A 15509-nucleotide genomic window follows, 5' to 3' on the forward strand; every position below is an offset into this window, starting at 1 on the left:
TCTCACTTCCTTCCTGGCTCTATTGCTTCTCTCACAATGAGAATTTTGAAACAGATCCCCCTTTGTGCATTGGTCAAAAAGATTAAGTGACACAACCCTTCCAGTACAAGACTAAAGTCACTCAAATATACAGGTATACAGCACTCCATATCCATATACTTCTAGGGTATTGTTTTACATGAGGGAAGAATAAGACAGAAAATAAACCAGTCAAAAAGAGAGGCAGAGCAAAACAAATAAGTCAGGACAAAAATACAGCAGTTCAACACAGGAATACTGCTGAGGTAAGGCAAACTGTCAAACTCGAGGTTACTATACTGTGCTCAGTCTCAACAGCATCTCTCAGTCTTTCCATTGCACAAAATTCACTGATGCTTCTGAAACATAAAACACAAACATCAAGCACACCTGAAATTATTCAGTTTAGCTGAGAAAGACATTAATACTGTAGAAGTTCCAGGTTAACTACTTTGGTAGTTGCTCCTTCTGAGCACCACATAATTATCCATTTGCACTCATACCAGGATACACTTTTTCCCATTTCAAAATTGTGGAGAAGAAAACCTGGCAAAGGAAATTACACAGCCAAATAGCAATCAGAATACCGACTTTGTTCATATTTATTTAATAATTTTTGCATGGAAGGTCATGGTGAACTTTTGGCTTAAAATGATAGTTTAATGAAGTAACAGTGTGTGCATGCTTGCTGCTGTCTTTCAACAAGTGCTTTTTGAAGCACATGGCCAACATTATCGAAAGAAGCAGAAGAAAGAAATGTCAATATATCTGTCCAATTCTAGTTCTAAAATCTGTATGTTTCAAGTGGACAGGTAACCTAAACCCTGCAAGTGGAATGCTTGCAGACATAGTCATGGACTTTATCATGAACAAAAGAATAGGAGTACAGAGACTTTTTAAGTGATGGTCTTGCAGGGTGAAGGAAGCACCAAAAACATCCATCTAAGACAGTAAAACAAACAAACAAAACCGAAAAAACCCCATCACCATCCCACCAAGGCCAAACCTTTAAGGAGTATTGTATCTTGCTAATATTCCAGAACTAACATTGCTGAATTTATGTACGATTTTGGGAAGATCTTTATAAGATAATCATGGATTAAAAAAACATTTAAGTATTTACTTACATGAAAACAATATAATATGTAGACGACACTGGAACAGACACCAGAGTGTCAAGCTTACTGAAAAAGATAACTGGCAGAAGGAAAAATAAGCCAGTTAAAGTCTAGTTCTGCCACCAGTGTCCTTGTTATAATACAGGGAATTAATAGTGAGTATCTAGCTTCAGCTAACTTCAACTAGCTCTTCTGTAATTGCTTTGGTGATAATAATACTCAACATATAGTGCTGTGACTTGGCACAGACTAACCACATGTTTACATTAAGTGAGGCCTGCTTATAGATGCTACAGAAATACCCCAAATTAAGAGAGCAAGCAGAGTTCAAGTGATAAAGCAAGCACTCATACACTTTTGGGGGAAGAGGAACATAAACAGCCTTTTACTCTACTAAAATTAGCAGTGCTATTTTCCATCACAAAGAGATGTGTTTCAAAATCCAGCAGAGGCCTCAATAATTTCTTTAAAAACAACAGAAAATAAGATGAGAAACAGAAGAAACAGGTACAAAATAGAGAAGAAAGGCTGAAATAAATTTTATTTAAAACACAAAAGAATCAAGGAGGAAAGTGTACTGAAATAAAGCACTGAAGGAAAATAAGGAAAACCATCACTTTAATGTACTGTAAATACTTATTTCACTATTGCCTTTTTCTGCAATATTTTACTGATGATGCTTCATGGATCATCAATAAAGTAATACTATAGAAAAACTCTAGAATATTATTTCCTTCTGGAGTTTGTGCTAGATTGACAGTAAGTAGTCCATGACAAAGGGGCAACCAGTTCAGCCTGAAGACATGATGCAAGAGCAAAAGGGTGAGAAAGAACTGAAATAAAAAAAAGGTCAATAATAATATGTTAAGTTTGAAAGGAACACCAAGTGAAACAAATGAATAAATAATTAGTTCAAGGGTAACAATGTTTTCAAAGCAAATGGACTACTTCTGTTACCAAGAAGATAGGACATTTGACAGCTAGTAAGAAGCAAGGCATTCAGCTTCCAAACACTAAAAGGTGAGAGTTAATATTACACTAATGAGCCACAAGCTACTGCTGGCTTGTTTTTTATTAACACTAATAAATGATCTCATAATACTGATCAGAAGTGGTTTTTTTCTCTCCACATATCTCACAAAAGATTTTCAGGTGACAAGTACTATGATACATATGTTAGAAACAAACAGCTGTGGCCACAAGGATGTTTTGTCAACTGATGATTAATATATTCAGGAAGCAATCACACTATTCATTAGTAAAAGTTTACAAACATTAAAAAGTGCATAACATTTGAAACCAACAACACAAAAATATATATAATATATATACTATATATAAAGAAAGTGACATCACCTCCTGTTAATAAAAGAAAACAAATCTTCTGACCCTGTGATTGGTGCTTGTGTGATTGCCATGGTTTACTATCAGTCACTCTCTTCACTCACCTTAGTCACACAGAGGTGTGGCTGCCCCATTTTGCAGCATTCAGCCTCATGTATGGCCTTGTTCATTGGGGCAGGATGGGGGGAAGAAAAGCAATAAGCAAAAGCTACTGCAGAACAGGTTATTAATTTGTAGATATTTTAAGTTATGTCCTGGATGGACAAACTATCCTGGTATTTTGATGAAGGTCCACTTTGGACTTTCATTTTGGAATAGCTGAAATGGGAAAAAAAAATCTAGTCTTTTGGGTGCTAGATGCCAAGTCTCTCGCTTCCCTTCCCAACTCCAAGCTGAAAGCCTGTTGTAGTGAACTCTAGCACTTGGCTGCGCTGGTGCATCAGTAGCAGGCTACTGGCTGGGCAAGCTCAACAGCCTGATCCACTGAGGCAAACGCAACGAATAGTAAAAATTGTCCCCCTGGCTGGATCCAGCCCATGATCCAAAGTTGGACTATCCTGCATTTTAAAACCTATTTCAGAATATGTAATTGGCAATAACCTATGACAGTTATTTTCTCATGTGTAAACAAGGCCCATCTTAAACAACGTGAACCAAGAAAACCTCTAGCACCATGGAATTTGTTTGAATTTTAACCCATACAACGTTATAAATGTATTCTTAAAACTACCATAACAATAAAATGCTTGGACTAACATTTTAAAAAAATATCTCAGAGAAAGATTAAGAAATTGGGAGTAAAATTAGAAAAATGAGGAAGAATAACATAAAAGATTTAATTTGAGTCTCTGATATGCAACTAACTACAGGAGAGTGGCAAAACTGTACCAAGGACACAACACACGCTCAAGTATTCACATTAACAAATCGTTTTGAAGGCTCATCTAGTAACAAATCAGAGTGTTGCTGAGTCATTTAGGTTTAGGCATAATCAATTTAGCAGTTGACGTTTAGATCTATCATGTGCACATCACCACCTTATGCAAAAAAACAGCCCTTTCAAGAACGCGTGGTAGAAAAATTCACAGTAACAGAAATATTCTTCATAAGCAGTTGAGAAGGGGCAGTGTGGAGCATCTAAGTTGTACAATACAAAAACCATTGTAAATAACAGAGCTGTAAAACAGATGCAAAGTTCTAAAAACAGTGCTTTCTTTACAGTTCTTATAATGGGCAAACACTTTGGCCAGAGAATTTTAAACTCTGAGGATCACACGAGCCTTTGCTTAAGATACACAATTAGACCCTCTGACGTTTCAAAGGCCATTTGCTACAAGATTTACCTGTTCTACTTTCTATAAGTGCTCCCATCGAGTCATTATGAAGGGATCCATCTGCTGACACTATCTCAGAAATTCAATACATGTTCAACCATTGCTAATGACAGAGGTAGAGATTCTGTCTTCTGTCACAGCTTGTACCCCCATTTTTAGCATTCTGTTGAGTGGGTTCCAGCAGTGAAGACACATGCACTTTCTTTTCTATCAGCTTGCTCATGGAAACAAATTTGTTCCTGCACACTCCTGTAGTCTGAAAACATCCAGCAGCTGCTCCACTCGGTCAAAGTCGGATGTCAGCTTTCTTGCTTTGCTGCCTCGCCTTGGGCCTCCCCGGTCTGTTCACTTGGATTTCGTTGTGCATCTCCTTCTCCTTCTATAACACAGAAGAAAACGATGAGTAATCCACCCTAAAATAAAGAAGTCTTGCTTCCAGAACCCTGATTGCTCATCCATCAGTTTCAAAAGTAAAAAGAAATTAAAACTGAAACATGAAACCCTTCATTACTAAGATAGCCATACTTTGTTTTTGAAGGTGTCTCTTGAGAAGCAAATTCCTAGTTACAATCACCACTATTATTTTTAGTAAAGACCTAAAGTAGCTAGAAATTAAAGAATTTAACAAATACGGTAGAGTATTTCTGAAAGTTTATTTACTATCATATTATGACAGTACAAGAGAAAAAACTTCATTGCTCCAAGTCTGAACAGAGTTCACTATAAAAACATGCAACTTCAATAAAAGAAATAGCTTATTAAAGCTGTATTTGTTCAGTGTGTCTGTTTTCAGCACCATGTCCCACTGCATTCAATCCAGCTGTCTCACTGCAAAGCTCAGAACAACGTGAGGAACAGAATACATCCTGTATACAAGGAATAATGTTAAGACATGTTGTTTCTTGTATCTTGTAAGGATTCTGAGTAATTTGTACTGAACTGGCTCGACACAGTAGTTGAGAGAAGGAAATTCCATGGCTAGGTTGTAAAGATGTCTAAACAGAGTAGTAGTGCCTCTTAACAGTAATCCATAGATCTCTAGAATAAAAGTAGGGTTATCAATGCAAATATTTATTGTTTCTTCATTTCAGATCATACTGTACATCTGCAGTTTTATTTCTCTTTATAGAAATAAGTACCATAAATATATTCTCTTTTCTGTATAGAAGAAAGGGCACATTGCTAATGGGAAAAAGTTCTTTGCATTGCAAAGAACATTGCCAACAGCTTAGACATGAGAGCTGTGTTTTGTGCAGGCACAAGTATTTTAGGCAGGAAAATGCGTCAGAAGGCATCGTGAATTATCAAATTCAACCTGATGAAAAGTTGTATGGAAAGCTGATTAAGCTATCAAACAGTGAGGTTTATTCTGTTCATTATGGGTTGAGTAATAAATAAACACTTGTTTTGCAAGGCACTTTCTCAGAAAATGATTTCTCAGTTTCATCTCTCAAATTAGAAAGGACTCCATCAGGATGGACCTACATGTAATTATTTACTATTTCCCTTTTGCCCAAGTTGTCCAGTCACTTTCTACAAACGCTCCTACATTTGTTCTGATACTGCAGAAGTCCAGATGAGTGGAATCTTGGAGTTTTGATCCTTTTTTGCCCGCTCTTTCCTCCATTTATTCTAACTACTAGGAAGTTTTTAATATCCCTTATTCTGGCTGGGCAAGCCAAACTTGCCTGGAAGAATTCTTATTGAAAAAAAACCAAACCAAACCAAACCCAAAGCTAAAAAAACCCCAACCAACTAACAACTTTGCAAGGTACTTGTGTATAAAAGAAAAATCATTCTGGACACAAAGCCTAAACATTTCACTATCTAAATGTTAAACATAGAGCACAAAGATTCTGAGAAAAAACACCAAGGTTCTAACGTTTTCCTAAAAGATTCTTCTCAACTCACTGAAAAAACTCAATAATCTAAATCCATTTAATCTTCAATACACTGTCTTGGTACTATATGCTTCTTCTGCTAAAGAAGAGATCTTCTACTAAAGACTATGAAACATGTTTACAAAAATAAATTTGCTTCTAAGTTTGGAGAATCCCAAAACTGCCAAAGCGCAGTCTTGAACTATTCTTCCTTTAAAATATGATGGGTCTAAGGTCTTCAGAGTTAAGACTGCAATTCTTACACAGCATTTTGAAACCAGCAGGAAGTATTAGAAAAAGAAACAAAACCAAATAATACAATATTCCAAGTCACCGTACAGTTGTGTGAGGTGGTAAGCTGGCAACAGTTACTGGTTCTGCTAATGTGCAGCTTTTAACTCATTTTTCTTCCTGTAATGTAACTGTCTCTACATGACAAGTGTTCATCACTATTTCTCATGCTTAAACCTAAAACATTTCTACCATGAACTAAAATCACTTTTAATCACAATTTTCTACAGTCAGTCCTTCATTGCAGTTCTGTATAACTTCAGCACACCATTATCCCCATTTTTTGTAGATGGTTGGACCACTACAACTTTTACAAGAGAGTGTCCTTTCCACTAGTGTTCGTAGCACCTAGAAAATGAGCAGTTTGTGTTAGAGATTAGATCTGCAGAGACTGGTCCTTGTTCTTCACTGTAGAATTGCTTCATTTAGCTATAAATACTGGTAAGATGTAAATACCAGGTTTTTAGGATTGCATTGGTTACCTTGAAAGTGTTTAGCAGGCTGCTGATTTTTCTACTAAGATCTTTCTTTTGCCTTCTTTCTTAGGATTTCTATTACAGTTTTCTACTTATCGGATGCACCTAGTGTTGCTTTTACTAAATTGACACAGAGTACTTGAAACCTGTATTTTGAGATTTGGTAAATATGTCCATTTCATAGATAATAGGTTGTTAGCTAGTTATGGACAAAAAAAACTAGGACAGCTGTTTTGAAGCGAGAGTATTATACAGTAATTATATGTATTATACATAATTATAAGTATTACAAGTAAATTCTTGATTATCTGTCTTGGGCTTATTGAAGAGGGGATTAACCAACACTCACTTCAGGTATCAGCTACTGCATGTCAAATACATGGTCTTTGAACAAGGCCTCACTGCCTAATGCCGTTCAAAGCCATTCTGGTATTTTACAGGAAATATATCTGCGGGATTTTCAAAGTGAATGTACTAAACATGCCTGGGTAGTTTAATTTACATATGTTTTACAACCACCTTTTTTATCTTTAACATCTGCATTATCCTACTCTGCCATTACTCCATGCAGTTGAAAGGAAATGTGCTTGCAGTTTTGCAAGAAAAATCATGTAGCTCTGACAAGAATAAAACAACAAGCAAAGGAAGGAATCAAAACTGGATGTCTATATTTATATAATTAGGTAGTATTTAGCATAAATTATTTGACATGCACCTCAAAAGAAATAGAATATAACCCCCCCAAAACACGTGCTTTCCTTCAATCCTGTCAGGTGTGATACATATATGCATCCCACAAGCATTAACATATTCTGAACTGGGATTTGGCATGCAAAATATTTGTTAGCCTCTCTTGGTTTGGACAGACATGATGGGGTAATACATTAATACTCACATGAATGCTAAGTTAGACAATATCTTTTTCAGTATTTTTGGTTTGGAGGCTTTTTCTTGGCACCTCGGTGTACTAATAATAGAAAATTTAAATACATTTTCGTTATATCTAACTGCAACTGCATAACCTCCTGAAGAAGTACCTAAGATAATATTATGAGCAACTTTGCACACTTTTCCGCAATGACTAAGTTACACAGTCTGCAAAAGGGATCTCCAAGAACTAAACAAGACTCCCGATTTATGTATTAAAAATTAGGCTAATAGTTATTTAAACCGTTCTCATCACTACAGAGCAAACTGCAGGTACAAAGTGCGTATCAACATATGTCACAGGCACAAAGTCACATCCTTTTTACAGCTCACAAGAGAACACAGTTCTGGCTTATAACCACTTCACAGCTTAACTTAAAATTAGGGATTGTTTATATCTTCTAAATAGACAAGATCAAAGACAATTTTGATAACTCTAAGTTTGAGACTGAAGAAAATTAAAGCAAGAAGGAAGGTTGGTCTTATGCATTTCAAATGGCACCTACTTTCTATTTTTCCAACATTTTACACCTATCCCCACAATAAAATAGACACACCTACACACATACTAATAAAGTTTCTCTTTTCAAATTGAAAAAACTAAAGGCCCTGCCTAGCTACAATTGCATGCATCTAGAATCTATAGGTCCCAAACTGGCAACTGCAGAAGGAATGACTTAGGATATAGACTAGTCCAAAAGCCAAAAAAATAGAATTCCCCACTTGAAACAGCACTATAACCACCTGAACATCATGCTGCCCACATCTGATTGTCCTATGAAAAGTCTGCCTCTCAGAACTCTTGTTGTCTCTGAGACAACTACGTGCACAAACAGGGCAGTTGCTTAACCAGAGTTTCTTCTTTGCTGCATTCATTTTCTTCTGCTGTTACTAAAATAAGCAAAACACCTCTTCCTTAAGATCTGGAAAGGGCATTCTAATATCTGTAGGATACATTCATTAACCCCCACCCACGTAACATGAAAATAATTATACGGTCATGTTACTTTTTTTAATGTAGGTTCTACTGGCCCTCCTTTTTCTCCACTAAAGGTGGACAACCCTTTAAAAATTCTGGTAATATCAAAGGTAAAGTAAGATTTAGGATTGCATTGCTACTTATCACCTTAGAAGAAGGACAAAATATTAGCAGAAAGGAAAAAGAGACAATTTACTCAGAAAAAAAGATCCAGTTAAAACAAACAACAATGCGTTGCTATCGCTCTGTCCTTTGGCAGCTGAAAAAAAATTAATTTTACAACAACCTTTCAAGCAAACACATGGCTTCTCCTTCAGGCTTCAAACCAGATACCTTCCATTAAAGGACATTATGAAGACTTGGGTTTTAATGAAGACTTCCATATTTTCTTCTCTATACTTTCCCTAAAATTTGTTCTGAAATGGACCCTGACACTAAGTACTCACTGAAGAATTACTTTTCTTTCTTTCAGTGATATGTTTTACTTGCAATAACCACTCTTTCCATTTATTAAAATCTGGGATTCTTATTGCAGGCAACCCCTGTTTATTAGATAAAAAATATTTTTGCTGCTAAGGGTCAAGGGAATAACGCATGCACATAAACCATGCATTTTAGTTTTAAATAAATGTAATGAAGGTTCATAATGTACTCACCTGCTTTGTTTATATCAAGCTCTGATAACTTTAAGGCTAGTTCACTAGAGTTCCCACCCGGAGAGGACACAAGTATGTCATGTAACGCATTTCTTCTACCTGTTCTTCCTGAAGCAATAAAGTCTGCATATGTAGATTCCACATCAGTCATTGCTAACAAATATCCACATAGCAGTACCTGGATGGGAGGAAAAAAAGAAAAAGACCACCACTTAGACCACCGGACAAACAGATGACTTTATGGAATGGGAATATAACTAGCAGGTTCTCATCATGGAGCAGATTTGCTAAATAGTAAAAGAAGATGCCTCAGTCTTGAAATTTGGAGAAATCAGAGAAGCAGCAGGTTAGAAAGCAGAAAAGCTGTGTGTACTTTATGCAATCTGTATTCAACAGTATTTTAAACAACTTCATTTTCCATGCTTCATAAAGTGATAGTACTTTATAAAAGCAATGACCTCAGCAACATAATTTCTTTATAGAGTTGTCTCTGCTTATAATATTAGCTGGGATGTAGGAGGTAGGTAGGGGGTGGAACAAAGTTCTTTTCTGCACAGAAAGCAGAGTGTAACGAGTAAGAAAGTACAAATCGATTACGCTTTTGCATGCAGAACGCTGTGCTGATACACAGACTACAGTTATGATCTGTATATTTTCTTTTCTGATAGTATTAGTTTTATAATTGTACATAAACCCCTTCAGGCTCAACTACTTTATTTTGGTGTGGTAGCTGCCCCAAAGCAAATGCAATACCGTAATGTTACTGAAATACGTGGAGACGTCCTGACACAGCAAGCAGGGCAGCTAAACTATAATGCAGAGGTTAGAAAGCAGTGCTCTGTAAGCTAGGTATAAACTCAGAACTTCCTGTCATTGGAAAAAAATTATTTCTTTTGTCATTATGGAATCATATGATGATGTGCACTAATGTAAGATCTGCAAAAGATACTCCTATTTCAATCTCAGTAAAAGAGAGAGATTTGTATCCCTGCTGGAATATTTGCTATAGGTCTAAGCTGTTAGAATTTAATTTTTTAAAATTAATTTACAAAATGTTAAATGCTGACTGCATTGCTTTTACTGTGGTTTCACTGGTACTCATCTAAGGTTTCCTGCAAAATGCTAGGCTACCATGCTTCAAATGTAGCTTCCCTCATGTTTTATGTTTTGATGTCATAGGGGAATCAGAGAAACTTTCTGCTAGAGCCCTACTCCAAAGAAAAGAAACTACAGAACTACTACAGAAAACCAGCACCCCCACACTTGTATGCTTCCTTCATTTCTGTGCAGTATTTTTCTGGGTTTGCATACTGCAGAGAGAGGACACGGTCATAAAGTACAGAGCTGTATACAGTGTATGTAATAATAGCTTCAGCTATTATTACTAAAATAGCCAGAACTTCACATTTGCATAGAGGGCACTAATCTTTTTTAATCAGCTCCTACTGCAGGTTCTGGACATTGAAGCAGTTTTAGTCACTGCAGACATTAACAGCAGCAAAGGGTTCAGCTTTATCTCTTTAAATAAAAGAAAAAAAAACCCTCATTTTTATAAATACTTTTATTTTAAAAATAGATACAAAAAACCCAACAGCCAATCCTTCTCCATCCTCAACTCTGATTAACTTCACAAACCCTGTTTCTTCTTCATCTTCATTCCAGTCCTCACATCCCCAACTTCAGTTGGCTGTATGAGGGTGTAAATATGATGTGTCTGAGAAGCCAAGAAAAGGGTTGTACACCATATTTTATTTAGTCTAAATATAACCATATCAAGTATCATTGCAAGACTGGCTGACTTGAGAAGAAGTTCACTGCTATCAAGCTTTGGTGTCCCATGCCAAAAATGCTGAACAAGGCTAATTTTACTTGTGTGAACAACCCCCATGAAACAGGAAGCTCCTTAAAAAAAGCCAAACCAATCAACAATCAAAAAAAAAAAACAACCAACAATCCCCCCCAAAAAAAATCAAAAATCAATCCACAAAACCTAATGACAAACACCTACGAAAGAAAAAGAGGTCAGCATTAATTGAAAGCCTGCCAGAGACACAAAAAAAATAATGCAGTGCCTCTTTGTTTAACAACAAAAGCTTTCAGGAGCATGAAAGCATACGCATTTCTTTCCGTGAAGTGCCCTCTTATTGAAACACTGCAAGAATATTGAAGCAAATAAGAAGGTCTTTGCCCAAGGTGCAGATGTTGCAATACCAAATGAATCAACCAAGTAGTAATCCAGCATATAACTTGCAAAGGTGAAGTGAGGACAGTTGTAATAAGGTAAGAAAAAAGTACAAGTTTTCAGACTTATCTGACCTGGTCACTGAATAATGTTCACCAAAAGCAGAAGATTAAAAGATTTTAAATGAAACTTATATTTGTTCACATCTGTTATTGCAACTAACCTGTAGGAAAGGAAGGGCAAAATATGAAATCAATAATATACAGGCTTGGATTTTGTCACTAGTGTAGGATCAGTCCACAGTCACCATAGCTATCACGCCTGTGAAGACATTAATTTCATTTTAGCATAGGAAAAAAACCTCCACAGATGTTTTTGGGGTTTGTTTTTGTTTGTTTGTTTCTTTGAATGCTGCATATGAATTTATCAGGCCCATAATAATCAGAGAAGACTATGACTGAGGTGGAACAAGGTGCAGGGCTGTACAGCTTGCAAAATGAGCCAGGTTGTACTCCATGAGCAATTCCCTGGATGTATAAACTGCACTACACAGAATACACCTCTGTAAGCTTCTATTGTTCTTGAAACATTCCATAAACACCAGGGGAAATCTCAAGCTTTTTTAATTTTATCTATGAAGCAAGGGATAAATCCACAGGAAAATGTGCTTGTAGAAATCTTTGTTTTAAATGTTCATTTTCTATAGGCTCAATATGGCATTTCTGACAACATTCTGATCAAAAAAGAATGTTATCAACACACATTTATTACACTTCCAAGTTTTCCTGCCTATCTTTTCTCCTAAATATCAAATAGCATTCTGTTTTGCACTGGCATTATCTTGAGACATTACTTCATAAATATGGAACTCCACTGACATCACCCAAGAGCTCCCCTTCCAGTGGATGGCTCAGTGCCCAGCAGTCTGTACTTATTCACTGAACCAGTTATTAAGGAATTACCATTCACTCAAAAAAACACTTTTTTTCGCCTTCAACCTCTGTGGAAGGAGCGTAATTTGCTATTAATTCTATTAAATATAATCTGAATTTCCTAAATAATTGCATTAACAGGTATTCCTGCATTAAATATTGTCATCACAGTCCCTCTAGTTCTACTAATTTAATTTTTTTTTTTAAGCTGCAAACCCAGTACTCTACTACATGGTATTAAACTGAAACAAGAGGGCTGCAAACCTCACTGCTTCTGCCAACTGAAACAGCATACTAAAGAAAACAGCTCTGTGAGCATGAGGACTAATGAAACCTGCTGCAAGACTGGATACCTTGGTAACTGATAAGATACTACCTCATCTGAAGTCTCCCCCAGCTGTGCTTTGTCCTTCCCCCCATGTAGAGTCACTGTGCCTGATAATGGTTTAGAGTTTGCAACACAGCCCTGGGCATTTTCATATAGCATCTTGTATTTCCTCAGATTCTTAGTTTTATAAACTTCTATAAATGTGGGTATCTCAGGCTTCTGTCTCTTTCCCCTCCTAACTCCTTCCTCCCAAAGACAGTTGTGCTGAAAATTATTTGGAAGTACTTAAGGAATTACAAAGGATAAGAATGGTAGGCACAGTTCATATCTTGGATTTTAGCCAGTGTATCAAAACATGTCTGTACTATTAATGAATATTCTGTATAACACAAACTGCTACACCTGCAAAAGGCCTCCTTCTACATGCTATGCAAACAAAGAACTTTTACAGGTAAGCATCATAAGGGGTAGAATTAGTATCCAAAGAATGCAGAAGGAGAAAAGGATGCCAAGGATAGGTTCAACAAGGCCAAGTGCTGGGTCCTACACTTGAGTCACAGTGCTGCAGGCTGGGGGTATCATGGCTAGAAAGCTGCCCTGTGGAAAAGGGCACGGGGGTGGTGGTCGACAGCAGCTGAACGTGGGCCAGCAGTGTGCCCAGGTGGCCCAGAAGGCCAATGGCATCCTGGCCTGGATCAGAAACAGTGTGGCCAACAGGACCAGGCCAGTGATTGTCCCCCTGTACTTGACCCTGGTGAGGCCACACCTCGAGAGCTGTGTCCGATTCTGGGCCCTTCACTTTAAGAAAGACGTTGAGGTGCTGGAAGCAAGTCCAGAAAAAGGCAATGAATCTAGGGAAGGGTCTGGAGCACAAATCTTATAAGGAACAGCTGAGAGAGCTGGGGTTGTTGAGCCTAGAGAAGAGGCTGAGGGGAGACCTTATCACCCTCTACAATCACCTCAAAGGAAGATGTAGCGAGTTGGGGGTGAGTCTCTTCTCCTGAGTAACAAGTGACAGGATGAAAGGAAATGGCCTCAGCTTGTGCCAGGAGAGGTTTAGATTGGTATTAGGAATACTTTCTTGACTGAAAGGGTGATCATGCATTGGAACAGGCTGCCCAGGGAAGTGGTCAATCACCAGCCCTGGAAGCGTTCAAAAGACATGTAGATGTGGCACTTAGGGGCATTGTTTAGTGGTGAATCCAACAACTGTTGGATGTCTCAATGTCTCAAGCAGTTGGACTTGATGATTTTACGGGTCCTTTCCAACCTTAACGATCCTATGAGGAGAACAGTATAATTTTAGAGGTACAGAAAGAATCAATATTTGTGTTTTCAGAAGTTTACCAGACTACTCCTTTAACTCCACAATTCAGTTTGTGCTAAATTTTCCATTTCCACACTATATATAACAAATGTTATCTCACAAGTTTCTTAAGATAGCGGTCAAATCTCTATAATTTAAAAAAACACAAAACCCACAAAACACCTAAAAAGTTTGTGATGGTTCAGAAATGTAATCCAAACTGGACTGCATTCCATAATAATTCAGTGAAACCCGGTATTACACAGTGCTATTATTCTCCCATTTGGGAGGGAAACTAAAAAAATTATGTGGTATCCCAGCATGAATTAAATCAGTGTCTATGCAGTTTATGGGTCAAAGGTATCTAGATTGTTCAGTTTAGCCTGTTACAGGGACTAGATACCGAAAAGAAGCCCAAATGAATTTAAAGGACCTTCACTAATTGGTATTCTTTATTATTTTAAAGGAAGACAGAAAACGTGCAGGCATTTGACACGTAGCTTGTCTATGGAATTTGGCATTTGCTGTTGCCTGAGACAAGAGAGTTGCCATTTTTTTGGTAAACCTGCAGTGTAAGGCTAAGACATATGATGCTTCAGTGTTTACACCCCCTCTTTTTCCATGTGTGCTTAATGGCAGCATAGAAAAAGGGATTTTCAAATAAAACTCTCCCAAGCTTTGGCTGCTAAATGTTGTATCACGATCAGCACATTATTTAAATGTAATTATCTATATTCAGCTTTCATAAGGGAACAAAAAAAAAAAAAGAGAATTTGTCATTTAATAGCATGTCTGATTTAGAGAAGGTGTATAATTATGCTTTTAAAATAAATTTTGGTTCCAAATCTAGCCTTAGGCCTCTTTCCAGTGAGGATATAGATCTATTCCACAGCAACCTGTACCTAGATTTCTACCTCATGCATGGTCTTCTGTACTGAAAGCAGAAACAATTTAACAAAAGTGTCTTTCTTCCACAGAGATTATATTTATTGTGCTATACAATAGTTTGCTTTTGCACAGACACAAATGAGCAGGAAAACAGCATTAACTCTTCAAAGCCAACTAAAAGAAATAGAAATATTGATGCCAGTTACCAAGCTAGGCATATTTTACTCTGCACTTTGAAAATCCCTCATGTAGTTTTGTCTGCCTGGTGTTTCTGAAATGACCAGCTCTGTAAAACAGTAATGTAGAACAGGTCACTTACCTCTGACAATTAGCATACTTTTACAGCGAACATACTGTATGTAGCAATCCTAGTACTATTAAGATCTTAATGGAAATTAGTGGGTAATTCAACTAGTTAAACAGTGAGACAGAACACAGAAAATTACCACCTGAGATATTTTTACCAGAAAAAAAATTAAGATCATTTAATTTGAATAAAAAAAGCATTGTGAAGTTAGATATCCTTTGGCTCATAACCTACACAAACAGATCATTTACAAAGACAGTTACTAAGTTTTGCTTATCTGAGTTGCAGTTTACATAAAGAGATGTACAGAAGTAAAAGCCAAATAGTTACATTCTTATCATGTCCTTGCTCAAGCAAATTTTATTATGCCTATGACCATAACAATTTGGTTTTATCTTCCACTGTTCCATAAAACTGGGCAGTGAAATAACAGTAGCAAATAATAATCAATGAAGCAATACTAGAGAAAACTTGGTTCTATAATTATAAATAACAATACATGTTTTGATATCTTGAAATTAACACCCTATGGAGGAAACTAAT

The 15509-nt window shown here is 36.8% G+C and overlaps 1 protein-coding gene across 1 annotated transcript in view; it reads right to left on the reverse strand.

Moving 5' to 3' along the window:
* Positions 1–1653: 1653 nt before the first annotated feature.
* The window catches only part of PKIA (cAMP-dependent protein kinase inhibitor alpha), a 43622-nt gene continuing 29766 nt past the window's right edge, over positions 1654–15509 (reverse strand). Inside the window, exons 2-3 of the mRNA XM_050313761.1 lie at positions 9024–9201; positions 1654–4193 (exon numbers count right to left, since the gene is read on the reverse strand). Coding sequence (XP_050169718.1) covers positions 4114–4193; positions 9024–9174 — 231 coding nt within the window. The 5' untranslated portion in view covers positions 9175–9201 and the 3' untranslated portion in view covers positions 1654–4113. The remainder of the gene's footprint in view (positions 4194–9023; positions 9202–15509) is intronic.

This window comes from Myiozetetes cayanensis, unplaced genomic scaffold (assembly GCF_022539395.1).
Source record: "Myiozetetes cayanensis isolate MyiCay16 unplaced genomic scaffold, myiCay2020 scf1, whole genome shotgun sequence".
Classification (NCBI taxonomy): domain Eukaryota; kingdom Metazoa; phylum Chordata; class Aves; order Passeriformes; family Tyrannidae; genus Myiozetetes; species Myiozetetes cayanensis.